The 23,141-nt window shown below is 50.0% G+C and overlaps 6 protein-coding genes across 6 annotated transcripts; 2 read left to right on the top strand and 4 right to left on the bottom strand.

Annotated features, from left to right (window-relative positions):
* Nucleotides 1–4,270: 4,270 nt before the first annotated feature.
* On the bottom strand, nucleotides 4,271–5,170 carry N0V96_004200 (uncharacterized protein; the record flags this gene model as incomplete). Its single annotated transcript, XM_053188264.1, has 1 exon — nucleotides 4,271–5,170. One exon carries the CDS (start codon nucleotides 5,168–5,170, stop codon nucleotides 4,271–4,273), a length of 900 nt encoding a protein of 299 aa, XP_053054226.1.
* Nucleotides 5,171–6,256: 1,086 nt separating this feature from the next.
* On the bottom strand, nucleotides 6,257–8,158 carry N0V96_004201 (uncharacterized protein; the record flags this gene model as incomplete). Its single annotated transcript, XM_053188265.2, has 3 exons — nucleotides 6,257–6,876; nucleotides 6,935–7,957; nucleotides 8,152–8,158. 3 exons carry the CDS (start codon nucleotides 8,156–8,158, stop codon nucleotides 6,257–6,259), a joined length of 1,650 nt encoding a protein of 549 aa, XP_053054227.2.
* A 2,069-nt stretch (nucleotides 8,159–10,227) lies between these two features.
* On the top strand, nucleotides 10,228–11,964 carry N0V96_004202 (uncharacterized protein; the record flags this gene model as incomplete). The annotated part of the gene is made up of 1 exon (XM_053188266.2): nucleotides 10,228–11,964. The coding sequence occupies one exon, from the start codon at nucleotides 10,228–10,230 to the stop codon at nucleotides 11,962–11,964; it is 1,737 nt and encodes a 578-aa protein (XP_053054228.1).
* Nucleotides 11,965–12,182: 218 nt separating this feature from the next.
* On the bottom strand, nucleotides 12,183–12,972 carry N0V96_004203 (uncharacterized protein; the record flags this gene model as incomplete). Its single annotated transcript, XM_053188267.1, has 2 exons — nucleotides 12,183–12,461; nucleotides 12,526–12,972. The coding sequence occupies 2 exons, from the start codon at nucleotides 12,970–12,972 to the stop codon at nucleotides 12,183–12,185; spliced, it is 726 nt and encodes a 241-aa protein (XP_053054229.1).
* Nucleotides 12,973–17,777: 4,805 nt separating this feature from the next.
* On the top strand, nucleotides 17,778–19,985 carry N0V96_004204 (uncharacterized protein; the record flags this gene model as incomplete). The annotated part of the gene is made up of 4 exons (XM_053188268.2): nucleotides 17,778–17,862; nucleotides 17,971–18,361; nucleotides 18,414–18,825; nucleotides 18,882–19,985. The coding sequence occupies 4 exons, from the start codon at nucleotides 17,778–17,780 to the stop codon at nucleotides 19,983–19,985; spliced, it is 1,992 nt and encodes a 663-aa protein (XP_053054230.2).
* A 298-nt stretch (nucleotides 19,986–20,283) lies between these two features.
* On the bottom strand, nucleotides 20,284–22,347 carry N0V96_004205 (uncharacterized protein; the record flags this gene model as incomplete). Its single annotated transcript, XM_053188269.2, has 5 exons — nucleotides 20,284–20,854; nucleotides 20,906–21,028; nucleotides 21,092–21,344; nucleotides 21,410–22,023; nucleotides 22,124–22,347. 5 exons carry the CDS (start codon nucleotides 22,345–22,347, stop codon nucleotides 20,284–20,286), a joined length of 1,785 nt encoding a protein of 594 aa, XP_053054231.1.
* Between the last annotated feature and the right edge of the window lie 794 nt (nucleotides 22,348–23,141).

A 23,141-nucleotide genomic window follows, 5' to 3' on the forward strand; every position in this document is an offset into this window, starting at 1 on the left:
TCGCACTAAAGCTGCTCTGCAGTTGATGGGTACCTACGCTGGAGTCCTGGAGCTTGTAATCTAGTCATCTTATCCAGGTGTAAGAGAAGATGATGTCCGCACACGAATACAAACCAAACAGGTATTCTTCAGTCTGTCAGAGATCATGAGCTCCGCATGAAGATTGAGAATGGTACGTTTACCGAGACATCATCATCAGTACTACTAAGATGGACGAACGTGTGTCCTCCGGAAATAGGTTTGTACAAACGTAGTCGACAGGCCGATGAGTTGACCTAGATGGACGAGCAACTTATAGGGCCACGGCCGCAAGCGTGATCTTAACATTAGTTATGAACCATCGATAACCTTGACTTTATCATGGGGAAAAGAAACCGATGCTAACTTCAATCGCACCGGGAGTTGATGCTTGTGCTGTTTCTAGGGAACGCCCCGATACCACTCGTGAGTTTTCATTTCGCCTGCAAATTAAGGCCGAGAACGCGATGGATAGAATGGCAGGACGGCGATCGAACCAGTGATATCCTAGCGTTAATGCGAACCGAAAACATTCTGAAAGATGTGGCTGGGAATTTCGCTTGGAGTCATTCACCCTCCTCAACAAATTGATGCCTGTATCAGCCACCTCAAATAAGCCCCTTCCAGCAAGCCTAGAATAATGTGACACCAATACCTACCTAGCTAGTGGTCATCCAACATTCAGCAAAGCACTAGGCGGGGTCTGGTATGTCCGTTCTTCGTCCACCCCATCTTCCATTAGAGGTGTTGTCCGGAAACGGGAACCCACAAGGCAGCGAGGGTACCGAATACAAATTATTTACTTAGGAGTGCTTGTGTTCCTCGTCAGCATGACCCCAACCTTTAGGAAGGCGGCCGAGATGCTAAGTCACCTTACCCCAACTTGCTCGGACGAATGTGAGTACTTAGACGCATGCACCTCTGATCCTTCTCAAGGTTTCTTCGGCCAACCACCTGCAATCCCGGTGAAGCACGGGTGGAAAATGAGCCAATCGCCTTCTTGACGGATGCCATTGCTAGGCTTTTCGGGAGAGATCTCAGTTGCTCTATCTGCATCAAGAGCAACTAGGTGTCAAAAGTGTTGGTTAGGAGGGTGTTCGTTCCACGCAATCAGCACTTACCTGACCTTGAACCCCCTTGGGTTCTCACCCTACCACTGTCCAACTTCCTAAGTCATGTTGGCAATAGTTGGCAATAGTTGTCAACGCCACGTCTTTATTAGGGCGCGTGGCCTATCAAATCTACGATTCATATCAGATTTCACATACTTCGCTTTATGTTGGGGGTAATATGGCAATTACCGAATAGCAACATTCAATGTTGAATAATATAGTATCACTTCCACGTCAAGTCAAGTTGAATAACTTATGGCTGAGATCACTTCTGGAACGGGGGGAGGGTTAAAGCCGAGGTGTAAATCTCAGACACGGCAGGCGTTATATACATTATGTCAGGTAGTTCAACCGTTACTACTAATTGCAGGGATCAGCCCACTCTCCTCTCTTCCCAAGGCCAACCCCCAAGGAAAGCAACATGGTGAGATATAGAGATCCGACTGACAATTTATCGTAATGATGCCAAGGATCGCTTCAAGCCCGCCTGGCCAGAGCAAGGTCCCGTCACTGCTACCTTACTGAAGAGCAGGAAGGAAGCTATGAGTAAGGACCTTGAAATATGGTAATCCGCGTTTCATGCGACGTAAGTTATCATGTCTGACTCCCTTCTGGTATTTATGGACATGTTGCTATCACGAGTATATCTTCATGAGTGTAAATCTTAGCGTCTCTCGGTCGCCCTCGATCCGTCCCGCCCAGGTGGGGTGTGGGGCCGAAATATCGATCTCACTTCGCCGATTGAATGGACCGGGCCTGGCCGACCGGACCCTATGTTCCCGGTTGCATAGAGTGCCTCCCCTCCCAATATTGGTGATGCATGCAAGCATGGACAAGAGGAGCCCGTTATGATTCCCCGTGTGCTATCAGATAGGCCTTGAACGATCCGACGTCACCCTCGAGTACCTGAATGTCTCGCGCGTCACTGAGTACCATTCCAATTCGTTCATGTTCCGGTCGAGATTGTGAGGTGTAAGCGCGGAAAGCTTGCTATGGGCATCGGGCATCAGTCTCCACGGTTGGTGGGATTGAGCAAGGGCGGAAATCGCTGGTGCTGTTATACAATGAGTTAGCAAACCTCGAGATTGAGGATATTCGTCTCTATGGTGTAATGGAATTTGCGAAACTTAGCAAAAGATTGAGATTTACCCGGGAGCTCCGTACGCTGCCTTTTTTGCCGGATACATTGCAATACTTTGAACACAATGGGGGGAAGCGCGATGAACAGAGCGACAACAGCGATGATAGCCTCCGTTGACATGCCCATGGTCGGGAAAGCGGTCTTAGCCAGGAACCCTAAGTGTCGAGGTTATCATTCTTCTATACTCAGTACCGCGATTGAAGGCGGTAATTACGCAGAACACCTTGAGCAGAAGCGTGCTTCTACCAGATCTTAGATTGTGTAAGCAACCTCGTTCGTCTTTTAATAAATATCAAAATTCAAACACCAAGCCCTCACTTTTGGCCGGCACCCCGCGCAGTCACTGCGCCGTATACTGTATTTGAGAGGAGGTGATTGAAGTGATAGGCTGGGCTAAGGTACTCTGCTAGCGCGATAAGACTCAAGGCCAGACAGGAGAGCGAGGGCGGAGCGAGGGCGAGCCTGAGCCTGGTTGCATGCGATTGCTGGTGGTATTCGGGACCTGCTGCACAGTCGATATTCTCCTCTAGGGGTGCTAGTCTTAGATTAAGCTGCGCATCACCTCTCTCTGATGCTAGCGATTGGCCGTGATTCTACACTCAACCTGAGGAAAGGTAGTAAGGTACCTCAGGTACCGGTAGGTGGATGGTCAGGCACCCTATTAACTGATTCAGCGTTCCGCGCTAACCCTCTCATCCGTCACAGGCTGGATACTGACCTCAGTTGCGTATATTCGAACTTCAACGCCTCGCGTGCTACGGAGTAGCGCTCTGATACGTGGAGAGCTTCGGGCTGCTGCACCCCCTCCATGCCGTTAGATGAGCCCCGGTCCATCCTAACCCTGGCAGGGGAAACGAGATGAGACGGCATCTTCGGCGTGAATTCGGTATGGGTGGTCCTGCACATACCATTGGGCATATGTAGTAAGGTAGTCGTCGACTGCAGCCGCCTTACCGACGCTTGCCTGGATCTGGAAAGGCGGTTTATGGGCCGCCGCTAGGTCGAGTCAAAACTAGCTCCGGAAAAGGTACATGTCTCTCTACGGGGAGTTCTTTTGGATTAAGCCATTCTGCTGTGTATTTCTCTCCACTATCTCGTCGCTTCTGGAAACTCTCGATGGCGAGCATCGGGGAGACAAGGACTGCTGGATTCTGGGCTGTCGGCAGAAAAGGCGGATCTTAAAGGCAGTCAGGGCCATGCCGATGGCCCTTCCACTCACATACCACCTCGGGAGAAATTGTGGACTTCGCCCATTTCCTCCTCCTTCCACCTCCATGCAGCAATAAACACAACTTTATTGACCCTTCGAGCCAACCGTATGGTTGTCTTGCTGGCGTTTATACCATCAAGGGAATTTGAGGGATATTGTCACTCGACCGAGTTTTCATTTTATTTTCACAGAACAAAATCAAACCACATGCTTAGATGGTGTTAATATTGTCTGCGATGCCTAAGGATAGGATACGTCAAGTCTTTATACACATACGACCATGGAGCCAAAATTTGGACCCCAGGGTCAGGGAGTTGCCTGGCGTTGTGGAATGCTTTTATGGTCCGAATATGTCTCAGTCACCTCCAATCAAGGTCAGACTTTGGTGGTGATTGATTGTCACCAAGAAAGAGATATTTGACCACAATTGGGGGCATTTTGACGAAGGAGAGACTGTTTAGTCATTCATGCTGCTAAAACCTTGGCCGGCAGATGGACGTCATTTGCGCCACTTCCCGCCAGTAGCATCTGCTGGAAGACTCAATGGAAGGGACATCTCGACACCACCAGCTGTAAGGGATTCCTCGTGCCTTCCGTAAGAAGTGACGTTCCCGAACCTGGTGAATTCCATCTTTAATATAACACAGCTAAGTTACAACACTTCTCAGAGACAAATTGATTTATATCAATTGATACAAAATAGTTCGTAAGGTCCTCAAAAGCTTAAAGAGACCAGATCACTAGAGATCATGATTGAGATATCAACTGGAATTGCTGTTATCGCGTAGCCTATTCGAAGCTTTCCTCAAAGTCATTAGCCTCCAGATGTACTTCAGCTGGAGCTATCATTCTGTCCAGATTCATAAATAGGCAATCATTCGCCTTGCTATACAACATATCCAAGTGCTTATAACTTCCGCCCAGAGTGGTCCCAACTATCCTCACAATCTCCATCAAGATATCAATAGGACCGACATGCATAGCGGACCAATTACCCGTGGCTGGACCGAGCGATATCAGATCTGCCAGCGAGCATCCTACATCAAAAACCTTCTCTAGTATGCCGACACCGTTGGCTTCAAAAGCCTTCGTTGGAAGCAGCCGCGAAATAAGAACGACGTCGCGGGCTACGGCGGCAGGGTAGCTCAGTGACATGCTATCCTCACTATCCGTGATAGATAAGAGCGTCTTGGACACGCATAGCTTCCATACAATGACCTTGAGCCATTGCCGTGAGATCAAGAGGTCGGCTTGCTGCATCTCGGAATAGTTTGAAACACTTGGGATCGCGTACTTCAGGACGGTCTGTAGTTTTGAGAGATGTTCCGGGTCTGTTGCTTCCGAAGACGATGTTCTGGATGGCGTCGACGAGTTCCATGTTGCGATAAAGTCGGTATCAAAGTTCCGGAAAAGGGAGATGAGATCAAGGAACCCGGGAAGAATCGCGGCATCTGAGCTTAGAGGGTCAACAAAGGGGAGACCCAGGGTGCTCTGCAGTGTCAGCGGCCTGTGCCTCTGCAGCGCATACGCTCTCTCCGTGATGAAGAGAACCCAAAACATGTGTCGAGCATACGTCGCCAGGACCGGATCGTTGATGTCGCGGTACGTGGCTTCTTCGTGTAGACGTAACGTCTGCAAAATAGTGATAGACTCTCGGAGATAGAACCATGCCGCGTTATCATTGTCCATACAGAAGAAGGCTGAGAATAGGAAGAAGGAAGTTTGCGCATGGAGTAAGGACTGGTGCTCAGCGAGATCCCAGTGACGTCTAGCTCGAAGAGTTTCTGAGATGAGAACCTCGGTCGTTGGAAGAATGGGCGCAGGAACTTCGGCTGAAATATTTGATGGCGGGTCTGGTGGTTGTAGTATCTCAGGCGAGAGGGATATGACAGCAGAGCAAGCGGTCATGAGCCCGTATTTCTCGGGTGAGGTTGAGAGATCGCGCAGACATTCTTCGACTTGTTGTCGATTTAAGATAGGTGTAAGTGGGTATTTGTGTCTGAAGAAAGCATCGAGACACCACTGCATGGCATCAGTCGATACTAGGGGTGAGGCTTGGAAGCCGGGGTCTGTTGGAGTCGCAGTCTGAGTCGGTAATGGTGGCGTGACTGCATGTGGTGATCCGCTCGCCGGGGACTCGTATCCGGTTTCCCTTGAATCTGTGTTCACAGCAAAAGACGTAGATTGTTGTGAATTGTTCTGTCGCCGTTGGATAGACTTCCGTGCATGCCGGGGACCTTTCGGCCCTGTCTTCTTCGGGACCGCCACATAGGTGCACTCCAATATTGTCTCCTGACAGTTTGCGCAGGGCCAGCAGCCATCGCAGCGGATTTTGCGCGAGTGACAAGGATCACAGGCTTGTCGAACCTTGGGTGGCCTCTTAGAGTATCGGACCTTGGTTTCTTGGGGCATGATGCATATTCATAGTAGATAGATCGTGAAGAGGCGAAGATCAGAAAAGCGTCTTGCAGGATGGATGAGCGTTGGGGTAGGGGGTCACTTCACGTTGTGGGCAGAACTTCTCCAGATTCATGGCAAGACTCCGCACTCTCCGCAACGTCGTTCTGGGGCACATTTTTGAACTAACCCAAGTAAGGAACTTGCATTACTAGCGTGGTATTTCTTCCCCATCCTTACGGAAAATTTAGGCTAAATTTTGAGAACTCGAAAACCGCTCGCTTTGTATGAAGATGTGGTTTTTGGAAACCTAGACAAACGGCAGACTGGACAACCCTCCTACATGTATACATTCGACAAAACATAACCTGCACTGTATCAAGAGGTGGCCTTCTTGACAGCAACCCCATCCACCATAACGTATTCGCTAAACTTCCTTGCCGGAATACCCTGGGCATACATGTGATCGATGTCCTGGTAAGTTCTGTTCTTCGTCTCGGGCTGGAAGAAGAAGAGAAGCCCAAGAACGAAAACCTCAGCGCCGACAAAGAGGAACATGATCTTGCCACCCCAGTTCAGTTGGTCAGGGTTGATAAAGAATGGGAACACTGACGACAAGAGAAGAGCTGTAAGCTGCTGGCACACCAAGCTGAAGGCGATGGTCTTGGGTCTCGTGGCTTGCGAGGCAGTCTCCTGAGCGACAGCCCAGCCGAAACAGCCCACTGTAGCGGTATAAAGCATCGACCATGTGATCATGAAGGCGAGAAGTGCCATGTTTGCGGAGTAGTTGCTGGTTCCAGCGAGGGATGTGCCACCGATGATGATGGACCAGCAGCACAGCAATACGCCGCCGCCGACCAAAGATTTCCTGCGAGGGAGGACGTCGGAGACTGTAACTGCTACGCAGTTCGAGAGGAATTGGAGGGTGGAGGAGATTGCAGTGAGTCCGAAGGGATCAGACTGGCCGATAAGCTCGAAGTAGTAGGTCTGGTATGTGTCTACAATCGGTTGGTTAGCAAACCGAGTGTCAAATGACATGGCATGACATATACTCACTTGCGAAATAGCCACCAGAGAAGTTCTGCGATTGCAATCCAAGAACCGCAACAAGTGTACGGAAGCGGTGCTCCTTGGAAAATATCGCTCTCCAGCTGGTCTGCTTAGCCATGTTGGCCTCTCCTGCCGCAAGCTCCAGCTCAGATTTGATGAAGTTGAGTCTCTCGTCAACGTCGACGTTCTTGCCGTAGAGCTTGAAGATTGCCTTGCGGGCATCGTCATCCCTACCCTTCTTGACGTACCATACCGGGGACTCAGGCAGCCATGGCAGGACAATCATGAAGAGCGTCGGGACAAGGAAGGTCATAGCGAACGCGAGGCGGTAGCTCCATTGGCCGTCAATCTTGGAGGATCCCCATGCTGTGATGGAAGACAGGAAGAAACCGAGAACAATGATGACATTGGTCAACGAGCTGAGGGAGCTTCGAAGTGCAGGAGGAGCATTTTCGGTAACGTAGAGGGGAGGCGTAACGGTTGACAAGCCGACCGAGAAACCGAGCAGCAGCTTTGAGACGAAGAGTACAGGTAAGCTTGGCGCGAAGACCAGGGCAAACGAGGAGGCAAGGGATAAAATGACGGCTGTCCAGAGAACGGCTCTGCGGCCAACGGTGTCGGCAAATTGACCAGTGAGAAAGGCACCGAAGACCTGACCAATGGTGCTGGCGGCGTTCCACAGAGATTGCCAAAGGGCAGGGATGACATATTGGTCTCCGACTTGGTAGTAGTCTCCGTAAGCCTTGCGGAATTCGGGGAAGGCGATTGCAGCCCCTGAAAGTCCAGAGTCGTAGCCCCATCCGAAGACGAGGGACATGATGTAGAGTGCCCAGAAGACATAACGCTTGTCTTGTTTCAGGTTTGCCCAGAGACGCTGGTATTGCTGCTTCGGGGTCAGGTCTTGGTTCTCGGTTGCCTTTGTAACGGCTTCGTCCGCAATGGCGAGTTTCTCGATGTGGTCGTGGGCGACGACAGTCGTCGCCTCTGCTGATTTGGCGTCCATTGTAAAAGGGAACAAGATGAGATAATCTAGTCGAAGGTATTATGATTAAAGAAGTGATTTTAGATGATCTGGAGAAAAGCTCTAGTAGAAACCAGGTAGGGGGGTTTTGTGGACTTTATACAGTTTGGAACAAGAGGTTCCATCGAGCCATGTGCTCGGTTCCGAATAGTCTGGACATCTGCATTGGACGACACCAGTGGCAGCAGTCCCCACGGGGAACTCGGCATGGAGATCATTACGCACTAGCAAGGAAAACAAGTCCTTGGGTTCGCCATTCGACTGGACCAGTCCGCGTGTCTGCTCATATTCGCATGCCTCGCTGGAAATACTGGTCTGGTGGATCATCGGTCTTTGATGGCACCGGTTGAAATGGTTGAATTTCGATTGGTTGTTTTGCCCTCTGGTGGAGAACTGGCAACTCACTAACACAAGACTTCAGCCACGAGCCACGGCAATAAGCCGTGAAAGGTGCTTGCACCCGTCCTCCGGTGATGGACAATTTCACGCAAAAAACTGCGATTGTCCCATCTTCACGCCACTCATGGCCCATCGAACGAAATTATCGAGAGACTGAACAACCAGACTTGTAAGTTCATTGGCTCTAAGTCTTGGCGAACTCACTGAAATCATCACTTTACCTTCACTCACGACTCTGGATACTGATTAGTGACGAGCCTGAGAGCCAAAGTGGTCTCATAAACTACACGCCACGAGCAGTGTCCAGACTCGCGGTTCAGACATGGCATTGAGACCCTTGGACAAGGAATTGGTCAAACACATATTCTCGTAGACGGGAACACTAGCAAAGTACGATCAACCTTATTACGAGCTCACATGGACCCTGTCAATCTGCCGGAAAGCATGGCTCGATTGTACAGGTTGCAGCATGTGCGTATCACGAGACTGCTCAAGCCTACCCTTTGTTGCCTAGTAGGTTTCTACACGCTTCGAGACTTCTGATCGGTATTGTTTCCGAAGTACATGCAACAAAAGTGATTTCTGACTTCGGCTGAGGCATTTTGCACTCGTCGAAGACTTGGACCAGGCATGGCGGGGCCTCCTGGTCTAAGGTAGTCATAAGACTTGATAAGATCAGTCGATAATATTGTTTACTCTGGATCCTGTTTCAACTAGCAGCTCCACGTCGGCATCTTGGCTTATTCGCCCTGTAGCTCTGGCGCAGAGCCTAGAACATCAGATGTTGGTTGTTGTTGTTTCTTACCCAAGTACTGAGTATCTGTACCTAACACAAGACAGAAATGCGACAATAAACTACAGATTCTCTTTTGAACTGCGTGACAGCCGTCTTCGGACGGTTGTGCGATTAGATGAGTGAAATAACCAGACAATTTTAACACTCGCAGGAAATGTGGATGGAGCACAGGCATATGGTTGAAGTTGAATGATAACAGCATGTGTCATGTACAAAGCCAGATGGATTGGTCAATGTCAAAAAGCGCGTTCAAGGAAAGAGCCCCGAGAAACAACATGAATAGTTCACGTTGTCAAAGTGCGGCGTGAGGCTCGTTTTCGGCACTGTGATCCAACGGAGCTCCTTAGCCACCAGCCACTCGTACGCTTTCAATATCCCGAGAATTTCAGCGTCGTTCAGCCCCATAGTCCCACGTGCAGGTTATGGTTTTCTCACAGCCCGGCAAAATTTGCCTTCCCCGTGTTTCTCTTTTTCTCCGCGTCTCTCCGTGGTATCCACAAGAAGGTAGGTAGTTTGGTCAACTGTGTGTCCTGGATTCGAGACCGAAGGAACGACTCCAAAACACTTTTATAACATTTTCCCAGTAATATAACCTAATTCAAAGCTCAAATGTGGCAACTTGGACCGATTTATGTTAGTGTCTTAAACTTGCGGTCCCACGAAACGATCTTGGGCTGAATTCAGCAACTACACTGCAATGTGTGATGACTGCTGCACAGCACTAGCAGCTTCCCCACGCTGATGTGGACGAATCAGAATTCAACCATGGAAATTTAGCCGGCCCCAACACGCATCACAAGTAAGACGAAGGAGGCTGTTATTAGTGCGAAAGATTCTGGCACCAACTCCCAATCATCAGTGAGACTCGTTGATCTGGGGTAAGTAGCTGCGGGGGTTAAGTTTCTACGAGCCAACTTGAAAAGCTAGGAATCTGGAGACTGAACATAAGAAGCGAACGAACTTGACTTTCTGAAGCGCCCTACCATTGCAACACTACGACTGTCCTTACTCTTGAGTCTACTCACAACACTTCTTTAAAACACAAACTCTTCCAACAGTCTTTCCTGATTCACCGGAGCCACTATGGCAACTCCAGGTCCCCCAGCCAGACAATGGTGGAAAGAAGCTGTCGTCTACCAGATCTACCCGGCCAGCTTTCTCGATTCCAATAATGACGGACTTGGTGATGTTCCCGGAATTATCTCAAAGCTGGATTACATCAAGTCCATCGGAGCCACGGCTATTTGGCTTTCTCCCATTTTCAAGAGCCCCCAAAATGACATGGGCTACGACATATCCGACTACCGCGACATTCACAGGCCATACGGTACTGTTGCAGATGCGGAGAACTTGATCAAGGGTTGCCATGAAAGGGGCATCAAGGTCCTCCTAGATCTCGTTGTTAACCACACCAGCGATGAGCATGAGTGGTTCAGAGAGTCTCGCTCATCAAAGTCATCTCCCAAGAGGGACTGGTACTTCTGGCGAGACCCCAAGATAGACTCGAGTGGCAACCGCCGCCCACCCAACAACTGGTCTTCTATATTTGGTGGTAGTGCCTGGACATGGGACGAGCAAACGGGCCAGTACTACCTTTCGCTCTTCCTGCCCTCACAACCAGACCTCAACTGGACCAACGAGGACATGCGTCGCGCGACATACTCTGATATGGAGTTCTGGCTGGACCGTGGCACCGATGGCTTCAGGATCGACTCGATGAATCTCATGTCCAAACACCCCGATCTGCCTGACGCACCCATAATGCGGCCCGACTCGGAGTTCCAGCCGGGTGATCTGTACTATGCTAGTGGTCCTAGAATGCACGAGTACATCCGGGAGATGCGGGAGAAGGTTTTCGACAAGTACAACTGCATGACGGTCGGTGAGCTAGGCTTCACCAAGGATGAGAATAGCGTCGCTGAGTATGTCGCCAATGACAGACACGAACTCAACATGGTCTTCACCGGAGACATCGTGGACATGGACTTTGGCAAGAACCACAAGTACGAGCACGGTGACTTCCGCCTCTCAAAGCTCAAGACCATCACAAACCTCTGGCAGAAGGCTATGCTAAAATGTAACGGCTGGAACGCAGTCTACTTTGACAACCATGACTCTGGACGCTCGCTCTCACGGTACGCATCAGACTTGCCCCAGTACAGGAAGGAAGCCGCTAAGATGTTGGCCATCTATCTCTGCACTTTGAGCGGGACACTTTTCCTGCTTCAGGGACAAGAAATTGGAATGGCAAACCTCCCAGAGTTTTGGACGATTGACGATTATGCCGATGTCGAGGGCAAGAACTACTACAATAGCGTGCTTCAGAAGAGGGGCAAAGGCGTGGACATGTCGGATGTTCTGGCGGAGATGAGAATCAAGGCGAGAGACAATGGGCGACTGCCCATGCAGTGGAGCGCCGAAGCACACGGAGGCTTCACCAAAGGCTCAAAACCGTGGATGCGCGTCAACGATGACTATGGCGAGTGGAATGTTGATAGACAAGAGAAGGATAAGGACAGTGTACTAGCGTTTTGGAGGCGAATCTTGAGCCTTCGACAGCAAGAGAAGGACGTTTTTGTGTACGGCACATTCTCCGAGATGAAGGACTTTGAGGAGAGCGAGGAACTATTTGTTTTCATCATGGAAAGCTTTGAAGGGAAAAGGGCACTTGTTCTCTTGAACTTTTCAGACCAGGAACAAAAGTTACAACTTCAGGATTTTGATGGTTGGGGGCAACTGCTTGGCAGCAACGCCGAGAGGATTGAAAGAGGGAATCTTGAACTCAAAGCCTACGAAGGCGCTATTTACTCTAATTGGTAGCTCCGCTGTCAGAAATAGTTTGAAATCGAGTATGTCTACATGTACTTGTTGCTCAAGCATGCATTGAGTAGGTAACGTTTTGATATGAACAAAGGACGCATCTGTAGATGTCGCCGACATTTATTATTTACATGAAGGTGGCTGCGTATTCAACAAAACAGAGTCTGGATCTGTAGTCTCTCGTAACGCCATGCTAAGCTCTCTGAATGCACGAGACTCTAAACCCACAAGGCAGAGATGTTGGCAGCAATGAGTCTGTTCATGGTGGAGTTGATGTTGTTGACAGGTGGCTGCCAACCCAGTCTCAGCGGAAGCCTCTCATGCTCGACCCAATACCGAACCAAAGTCATGTTGGCGTTTCCGTAGTCCCCAAACGCCGACAGAAGTAAGGCATACTGAAGGAGTGAGCCTGTTCTCGCAAAGGTGGCGTTGAACTCTGGGTTGTTTGCTTCCCCCCATTCAAAGCGTGCTTTGATTTCTCTGGCAGCAGCAGCGAACTGCAAATTGGTTTTTATTAGCACGACAAAAGAAAGCAACTGCATCGAGGGCTAGGAAACTTACGTCGATAATCTCAATGTCACCCCAAGAAGCCAATGCGCGGCCCCATGCGGCATGACTAAAACTATTGCTGTCGCCAAAGTACTTGTCGTCGCGGGTTATGCTTCCATCATGCTCGATGACTTGCGGGATGTGCTGATCAACGTCGCTGAGGTGAAAGGTTGAGCTATTTCCCGTCGTCGATGTCGTTAATGCGGGGATGCCGACTGCTAGCATGGTGTTGTGCTCCATGTTGTAGCCCAGTGCCGTGGCTTCCCCAAGAACCTCCAGGTCAATGTTGCGACCGTCGCGCGGTAGTAGTCCGTGGTTAGCGAGAGTATTGATGCCGGGGCATGGCGAGCGCAAGTCTCCTGGTCCGGGAGGTTGCCAAGGGAAATCTTCCTCCGTCAAAAAGGCCGAGACGCCGGCAACGACTATGAGCCCAAAGAAAGAGACACGATGTCTAGCCATTGTAACGAATGTGTTTTTGGGACGACAGAGTCACTCAGGAAATCTTCACAGAAGATCAAGAGCCCTCGACAAGAATATTTATCTGAACCAGTAGCTGCCGGCGGGATAGCCTTTGCCCGCTGATTAAAGAGGAAAAGGCCTTTTCTGATTGGGTAGTAACGCCGAATCCAGCTTACACCCCCTACAGAACAAATTGCAACGTCGTGATTCCAAGGTTCCTGTATCCAGCCGTCAGAGTTTATTTACTAATTGGGTTGTAAGAGCCGGGGAATATGGGGCCGCCACACGGCAATTCATCTCCTGCCTAAGGGGGTAAACCAGGCGGGGTCTTAACACTATTGCTAAGAATGAGGCGATTCAATCGGCAACCCCGTGCCGCGCGCAGTGCATCTTACATGCATTGGCTTGGCCGCGATGTAATGCAGAAATTGCTCCTCTTTAACCCTATGTCCCCGAGCAAATATCAAGAGTCTGAAATAGCATGGAAGATAGCATGTGGGCGCGTCGTCTCACGGTTATGTGATACCATCGGCTCCCAGATCTCGATTGGAGGATCCCCACATCGTCCCGGTGTGGCGGACGGGACGGGACGGTTACTCAAGCCAAATTGGCACACGAATTCAAAATGCCTTCAGTGAAGTTATTTGGCTGCATGCATTTGACTACCGGTACACGGACAACTCTAAGCCATTGACTTGCTTAACTGTTGACACACATTCTGACGATGCCCATCAAACAGAGTTTCTGAATTACGTCCAACTTACTTGGGATGAACCCAGAATAATTTCCGGATATAATCCCTGTCACCATATAACCCACTTGACCCATACGGTCGGGGATGGAAATTCTTACTCAAGGCACAGTGAGACTCTCTCAAGCCGGTTGAGTACGGGAAACTTCAAGGATAGCAGGAAAAGCAAAGAAAGAATCATGGGCCCTCGCTCGAAATTTGACTTTAGATTTAATGGCAGGAAGAATTCCATCAGTAACCGTTTCCTGTTGTTCACACATGAAGCTTCAGAGTTTATGTCTATGTGTATGGTCCACCTCCAGTGATGGCTTTGTGAAATGAATCGCACGATGGCAAATCATGCTCACAACCGGATAGCTGTAATCACAGACACACGCTGTTCTTCGAACTTTTTTGCAACGAAAAATTCACTTTCGGAAAAGAGAAATGTTTCAGTATGAGTCATGACGAGTAAACGATACAAATTCAACATGTCGGAAAATCATACATCAAGAGTTGTCCTACAAGTAAGTCATGTGACTCCTCTCTCTGTCCCTTTAACCCAACTAATTTTGCCTCGAAAAAGCTGCTGTCTTATGGGCGGTGTAAGTAGAACCATCTCCCAGTGGTTTCTATCCTACACTCCGTGGGTCATGGTCATCGTGTGACACCGAGAAGTTGATTGTTCGCATGATACCAGTGCCTTTCATCAACTCCTCGTCAGAGTCTCGAGCAAAGGAGCCGTTGGAATGGGCCACGGTATTTGCATACTTGGTGTTGATACCTCGAAGACTGATGTCCCCTTTGGCAGTTGAAGACGCGCCTTCGTGGCCATCACCTGTTCGAATCCATCCTTGCTGACCTGTGTGGTACCCGTGGTCATAATAACCTTGGTCCTTGGAAGACTTTAGCTGAGGCACCCATCTTCGAACAAGAGGCCAATGCGCTGGTGCTGATGCTGTAATGATGGCTAGGTTACACTCGATGGAGGAAACGCAGAAACCAAGGGAGAAGTTCGCATCGAGGCTCTTGTCGGTAAAGTTTTTGGCAAGGAAGTAGAGACGAACAACGCTCACGGCTGTGCCAGTGACACAAAATTAGCAAACTCAAAAGCACAGATATTTGGACTAGTGTAAGGTTACGGACATGATTCCGAGCATGAAGACAATCACCAGCCCGATCTTTCTCTTCTTCTGCATCTTCAAGCCCAGGAAGATGTAAAATGGGAGGCCAACAGAGACAAGGTCTGTCAGAATAGTCAAGCATGCAGTGGATATTCCAAACGAGAATTGTTGAATGCAACTCCCTGCCAAGGTCGGTTTCCAATTCTTGTCAATGGGCGTGCATTGAAAGATGACAGCAACAAAAGTGGCGACTATGAGCGCGAGGTTAAGTGCAGCTGTTCCCCAGACAACATATCTCACTAAGTCTTTGACACCGGAGAAACGGATCAGGAAGATGAGGACAGATTGTTTAACCAGTGCGAGAATCGGATTGTAGACGGCGCCGACAATGTAGATCCAGGTCATTCCTGTCGTCGGGTTCATGGGCAAGGGAACGTCCCAATAGTGAACGCCGATGTAGAGCTCTTTCATACCTAGATAGATGGGCGAAAGTAAGCTTATGTTTCAGTGACTCCGATTTTTTAATGAATCTAGACTTACATATAATGGACCCGATAGCTAGGGCAATAGAGAGAGCCATCGCGGCACATACACAGGCGTCATCTTAGGGCGTGACAATCAGTTTCCATGGGAAGGGGAAAGTGTTCAGGAGTGTGACGTACCCCAACCGAGGGTTCTCGTATCAATTCTGATGTAGAGCCGCAAGGTTACTGTAATGAGTGCCAGAGTTGGACAAGCGACCTCAATGGCAATGCCAAGGTTCTGCAGCCAAGTAGTGGGAGCTTCCGTCATTTTGAGTTAGAAACTACTTCGACTATCACGAGGAAGCCATAGAATAACAAAACGATGATCCTCCGAACTGGTTGAGGATTAGCTGGGGTAGATGAGGTTCATGGTATTCAACGAAGCATGATACTCAGTCAATGATTTATGGAATTGGCGAACAGGACACATGCCACACACTTCATTCAACCAACATGCCAACTTGACAAAAAGTCTCTGGCTCCTCCTGTATCAGCACAATTGCGGCACATATCATCCCTGTCTGCTTCAGTATCCTTGGTTCATTTCACTTGCAAGACTGAAGAAGAGAGATGAAGAAGTGGCGTTCAAGACTTCGGAGACCAGGATCTAATGCAAAATATCTTCGGGGCTTTCACGCAGACTGCATCTAAGCGTACCGGTGACCTGAACCTCTCCATGGCCGTTTGCGAGCTGTTCAGCATGCGGCAAAAGACAAAAGCCACGTTTCCGAGGTCCACATTGACGCAGGCACACCCGATCTGCTGGGTTCATCACTGTGCCCCGAAAATGAAGAGTATTCACGGCCACACCTACCCTTCCTGCACTCTTCCTTCAGGAAATGGGGGAATCCTCTAGTGTGTATTAACACCCCTTGAAAATGGAGATCTAAAAGTCCCATCTGCTTGAGAAGGACTCGAAATGATGCATGGGTCAATGGGTGGTAATCTCATAAGATGCCTAGACAGTGTACTTCAAGTTGGCAAGATTCGCCGACTAAATCCCTGAGACTTGACGGAATCCCGGTCTGTCATTCACGGTACCTCATGATGAACCAACGCGGTAGATTTCATGACCATGTGTTTCCGTAACGACTCACCCGCCAGCAACTTCGAACTTGGCTCTGCATTGGTATAGTCCATAGTTAGTTAATTTTCAGAGTTGATGAATGAGTGATCGTCATTGCAATCGATGGATTTCTTCGATTTGAAATTATCTCAATGCCTTCTGGGTAGCTTCTCATGCCTCATTCCTTCTTGCAACTTTATCTTGTGAAAAACTCCAGGGGTTGATTCTACCTGTCGAAACCCGTTCGTTGTCGGTTGTTGGACATCTGCTAATACTGCCCCGGTGCCCCTTGCAATTGTATGGAGAACACCATGCCTTAGCGCCAACAGAACCGAAGAAAGTGGTGCGCGTCCCCGCCTATTTCAATGTTGCCGCCCGTCGCCGTCGGATGTCCAACATGTGTCGGTGTCGCTGAGCCTACTTGAAAAGTCGGAATAGAAAGCCGTTGGCTGGACTTCCTTGCTGCAGGCGTTGTTTGTACAAAAGTTCCCGTTGGAGAACAGGCCAACATGCAACCCGGGGGCGTAGTCTAGATAACAATTTCCGGTGATTGCTTCCTTCAGCGGCATTTTCCAACCAGTGGACCGTGGTACACGCAGGATGGTCTAACGTAATGATGGCACATCTCAACAAAGTTTCCGTGGTCGCACGATTGGCATTTTGGGAATGGAGTTCCCAAAACCCGCAGTTACTCGAACTCTAGATCTCAAAGACACGGTCGTCCGGAAATAAGAGCCACTCGGAAAGCGTTGTCGGCTGGGCAAGTCACAAGCAAGAAGCACAAACCGGTGATCAGAACATGAGTATGATTTCCTGCACCACCCAAGGCATCCATGATCCTTTTACCTTGGTGAAGCGCTGCTTGTGCACAAATTAGCGCTCCACCATCGGCCAGGACCCCGGGTCACTTATGGAGCTCTCTAAAGTTCTAGACGGTGGAACGATTGTGCTTATGGGCTCTTGGGTGGTATCTCACATTCGAGCAGCCCTCTTCCGGACACTCTCCCCGACGAGAAGCTAACTTGATCAAATAGCTCATGATCGGCCATCCAAATAATGCTAATGGCGCATTCCGATCGAACTTCAAGGCACACATGACCATGCCATGCACGTCTTGAAGACCCCATCCGAATATTGGGTTTGGTGGATAGTGCGCTCACAACCTGGTCGATAGCAAAGATTGCCGACTCGGGTCAAGCCCGGAGGGTTGAACTGCACCTGGAAGTCGCATGTATAAAGATGAAAGGGAAACCGTAGAATGCGCGCAATAGGCTTGATCCCTGGCAGCTATGCTTGTTGGTGTCTCTCGGCTACCTTTGGGTCCTATCGACCTTCAACTGGACAGCGCCCCATCCACCATCATGTTGCGACCGTCGGCCTTGGTCACAGCATTATCGCTTGCTGACTTGGCCTTGAGCCAAACAGCCCAAAATGGTGACGCCAACGGTAACTCCAGTATGCAAATCATTCGGGTTTTCATCTGGCCTCTTTAAACTCATACACATGAATCTGCCAGCGCCCCTAACCTGGCACTCTGCTAACCGTGTTCTCAAGTAGTCATCACAGTCGAGACCGTTGCTCCCGCATTTCAGGCTGTGGCATCTGATTCCGCCCCATCAGGGATCGATTACTTCGACTTCGAAGGTTCTCAACTTACGGCAGACGTAATCGCAAACCTGACAACATACAATTTTACTGGCACTGCTGCGTTCCACTTCGGCAATGACGAAGCTGCCGTTGAGAAGCGAGCTGCGCGTTCATGTAAGGCATTCCCCGGTGACCGTGCCTGGCCGTCTGACTTAACGTGGTTCTTGCTTGACCTTCTTCTGGGAGGTGCGCTGCTTGACGGGGTTCCTGCTGCTGCGCCATGCTACGAGAACTGGCCTCAATACAATGCAGCCAAGTGCAATGAGATCACGGCAGCATGGACAACCCCTCAATATCAGTAAGTTCATTCTCTGCAGGCAACTATTCGCGGCTCGCTGACAACATCGAAGAATGTCTGAGCCAACTGGCTTAGACTATCCCATCTTTGAGGGAGTCAGCTGTGTCCCTCCGACCATCGCTCGAACCGGCGCCAACTGTACTCAGGGGGGAAACCCTTCGTATGTTGTCAAGGTCACGAATGTAGCTCAGATCCAGCTTGCGGTCAACTTCGCTCGCAATCTCAACCTCCGTTTAATCGTCAAGAACAAGGGGCATGACTTCAATGCGAAGTCCTCTGGTGGTGGCGCGCTTTCGATATGGACTCATGGTTTGCAAAGCATACAGTACCTCGGAGCTGAGTATCATCACCGAACCTCTGGATACACTGGTCCAGCCTTCAAGATTGGGTCTGGTATCCAGGCCCTGACGCTCTACGAGGCAGCCGATGAACTTGGTCTTCATGTTGTTGGTGGTATTGCCCGCGTAGGTTCCCCGCTACCACTTCGTGTTCGCTTAACTCTTTCTGATGCTTCAAATAGACTGTCGGTATTGGTGGCGGATATACTGCCGGGGGTGGGCATTCCCCCTTGATGTCCAAGTATGGTGTTGCCGCCGATCAAGTCCTCTCAATGGAGGTTGTCCTACCAAATGGGCGATTCGTTTCCGTTGACGAGAAGAACTATCCCGAACTGTTCTTTGCCCTTCGTGGAGGCGGTGGTAGCACATGGGGCATCGTTACATCGCTCGTCATCCGGGCCTACCTTAAAACTCCCGTGACTACGCTCACTTACAGCTTCGCAACTGGCAACAATGTCTCCACGGAGACCTTCTGGTCTGGCGTTGACGCTGTGTTTGCCCAGTTCCCTGCCTATGCCGATGCTGGCATGTATAGCTACTGGTCCATCATGTGCGCTCCAGCAACAACTTGCAGCTTCTCCATGGCTCCTCAATGGGGAAATGATATGGATACAGCCAAGTTGACCGCCGTCTCTGCACCGCTATTCTCCAATCTCTCTGCTCTGCACATTCCTGTTGCCGATACCAAGTATACCGAGTTCGACGGCGTTCTCAACACTGTCATAAACACTTGGCCTGCGGAATCCGAAGTCGTCGGTGCGTGGAACTTCCACACTGCTTCCCGTCTTTTTCCGCGCTCCAACTGGGAGGATAAAACCAAGCTAGCCGCGCAGACGAAGGCTTTGCGTCAAAGTGTTGAGACTACTGGCATGATGCTTGGGTACAACTTCAAGACTGCAGTCAATCCTTCCGTCAACCAAACTAATGCAGTGAACCCGGCCTTCCGTGAGACTTTGATGCACGCCATGCTGGGAACCGTGTGGGGTCAGGAGGCCACTCCTGCAGAGATAGCCGTTGCGAACAAGAAATTGGTGGAGATGTTGCAGCCATGGCGGGAAGCCAGCCCTGAGGCCGGAGCTTATCTCAACGAGGCAGACGTCAACGAGCCGAACTGGCAGCAGGCCTTCTACGGCAGCAACTATAATTACTTGTATCAGCTCAAGCACAAGTATGATCCTTGGGGATTGTTTTATGCGACGACGGCTGTAGGTTCCGAGGATTGGTTCATCACGGACCAGCTCGAGTTCTACCCAACTCAGAACGGACGGCTTTGTCCAAAGCAGTAAACCGTTCTTAGTCTAGAATACTTAATTTCCATTACACGGAACTCCCCTGCCTGATAATGTGCAATGACAGGAGTGTATCAAGGAAAACATGAGTTCTCTCATACGAACGGTATGATGTAATGTGCAAAACTCAACGAACATATGTCGAGAGGCTTCTTGGAATATCATATTACAGTCTATATGGTGGTGATAAAACCCTCCCACCCTTCAAGTGTATCGGCCTCAATAGGTTATATTTTGGAAAGTACATAATGAAACGGACACAGCTATTGAGGTATAGGGGGAGTGCGAGTACAGATCAAAAAACCGTTCCCTTCGTCTGCTTTCCCTTCTCCTCCTCCACAGTCTTAACGTTGATGTTACGCCAGATAAGCAAGGACAGCAGCACCAGAGGAATGAAAGCGCAACCAGCGATGACCATTTTCCGCTGAACGTCAGCATAGGCCGCAATAATCGCTGTACGGATAGGGCTGCCCATAGGATACGAGAGCTGCGTTTCTATACTAGCATAAATGCTTGCAGTGAGATCTTTGCTGCCCTCGGGGAGCTGGGCATAGATGTTCTTCTTAAGGACGTTGTTCCAGATACCACCAGCGATGGCTAGGCCGATGGCAGCACCGATGGAACCGAAGAGTCCGTGCAACGCGAGAGCGATTGCGATCTGCTGGTGGGTGACAGACGACATAATGGCGATTTGGGAGCAGATGCTGAAAATACCGCTGGCGACACCGTTGAAAATCTGGCACATGACAAGGTAACCAACGGTGGTTGACGGGGTACGGAAGTGAACGAGTAGCGCAGTGCCAAGGACGCAGATAGGCACTCCAGAGAGAGCGATGTACTTGAAGCGGCCGGTGTATCGAATCGCACTTGATATGGGGTTAGTGGAAGCTCTGTGACTAATGTAGGGCTAGACTTACACTCCGATGAAGGGAGAAATGATTGCAGAGGTCAAGCTGAAGGCATTGAGGATGTAGCCAGAGCTCGTAATGTCTTGGTTGTGCGCGACTTGCAAGTAAGATTGGTAGTATGAATCCCAGCAGCTAAAGATGGTTATTAACAAAGGATCAGCATGGCGAGGCCGCCACATCAGAGTGTCAACTTACTATATGGAGGCGAACATGATACCATATACCAAGCAAGCGCCCAGAATGGTTCTATCCTTCAAGAAGTGGTACGGGAATAGAGAGACCTTGGCGAAGTTCCTCTCCCACAAAGCGAAAAGAGCCAAGCCAATGACGCCAAAGACAATCAGGCAGATGATGGTAGGGCTCTTCCACTGATGGGTGGCATTGGAGACAAGAGAAAATGGTAGTAGGAGCATGGACCATCCGGCCATCACCAAGATCAAGCCAACAACTAGGGGCGTCAGCAATTCAAGCTCCGAGAAGTTAATTATGTCATTAAAAGTAGCTGCTACGTACCATCAAATTCAATGAAGTAATGCTTGGTAGATTCCCAGGTAGACCGGGTCTTCTGCTTAGGAGGGATCAAACCAGTCTTCTTGGCTTTGATCTCGCTGAAGAAGAAGATGACAGCGACAGGAACACTGAAACCGATCAGGATGATGGCGAAGGCGCCGAATGCCCAGCGGAAGTTGACCTTATCATAAAACAGCTGGGCAATCTCGGGACCGGCAAAAGTCGTGGCGATAGTCGGCGTGCCATTCAGAGCGATGATAGTCATACGATTCCTAAGGGAAGTCATATCGGAGAGAACGATAGTGATGATGTAGATGAGTCCAAGATGGCCAACCCAGAAAATCGTCTGCGCGGCAGCGTACGTCTCAACGTTCTGGCACGTCGCCTTCATGATCATGCCGATGGTGACGAGAAAGACCATGCCGGCGAAACCTTCCGCACGGCCGCGAATGTCGATAATCTTGGCGATCGTGAGCTTGGAGACACCGCCGAGAATCGTGGAGACAATGCTGGTCGTCGCAAGCAGTCCATGCTGACCGAACGAGGAGGTCACGTAAGGCGTCAAGTTGCTCTGAACAGATTGTAAGAGGCCGTCGGTGAAGGAAACGAGGTACAAGCTGTGTAAATTCAATTAGGCGTCGATCGTAAACTTTCTGAAAAGTTTCTATGGTGGTCGTTGAGAGCTTTCGCAGGGATGATAATAACGCAAAGACTTACAGGGCAAAGACAACCCAGAGCATCTTCCAAGACCACACTGAGGTGATGGCCTCCACCTTCTTGACACCATCTTGCTTGTGCTCGGGGCCCTCCTCAGAATCGAGCTTCATAGGCTCGGCATGAATATCAACCGAGTTCTGAGCAGTGCTTTTCTCGATGTCGTTTTCGCCGGCAACATGGTTCTCCTCAGATACCTGAGGCGTTGTCGAAGCATTGGCGGCCATATTGGTTTCTGCGAGATCAACGACAGGCGGGTGCTGCAAAGAGGGGAACGCACTTTGGATACGCAGTGGACGTCTGGGCCAACGGAATAACGATCGAAAAGAACAGCGTGGAGAGCAAGAACTTAACAGATATGCGCGGCGAGCAGATGGATTTGAAAAGATTTATATTATCGCGTACCTGCAATGTCTGACCCATCGCTGATCCCACATGCGGACCCACGCTGTAGAGAGATCATCACCAACACAACTATACGTGGATCCAGAGCAACCCAACATCAAGGAAATATGATTCGTCCAAAGGATCTATTGTCCGTGATGGAGTGAGGGACTAGACGGAACACTTGCTCTTAGCGTCGATGTCCGGCGAAGCGGGAATCGCTCCCTAAGCCGGCGAGCCGGCACCGCCACTGCTGGCCGGCCGCAAAGTGACGTCTGTTGTACCCGGTTCTCAGGTTGCCGCGGAAGTCGAGTCCGCTCACTGGCTCGGCGTCATCGGGGCCCCCATTGTTCCCTCAGGCGGGCCCCCGATGTCGATGCGGTTGCTGGACAGTTATCAGATGATCTGACAAGGTATTTGGTGGAGAGTGCGTCCACTGGGGTTCCTCTTTCAGTTGCTGTCGAGTCAGGGGCATCCCAGTTTACGAGGGAAAATTCTCATCGATTCCCTCGCATGCCGAGCTTGCTGTTCCTCGTTGTACGAGGAGAGTGACTGAATGAGAAATCAGATCTCCATAGTAGAATCCGTCATTCCCAACCGGATGGAATCTTGGTCGGGATCTGGAACATTGTCAGTC

This window comes from Colletotrichum fioriniae (assembly GCF_027942845.1).
Source record: "Colletotrichum fioriniae strain IMI 355084 chromosome Unknown scaffold_4, whole genome shotgun sequence".
Classification (NCBI taxonomy): domain Eukaryota; kingdom Fungi; phylum Ascomycota; class Sordariomycetes; order Glomerellales; family Glomerellaceae; genus Colletotrichum; species Colletotrichum fioriniae.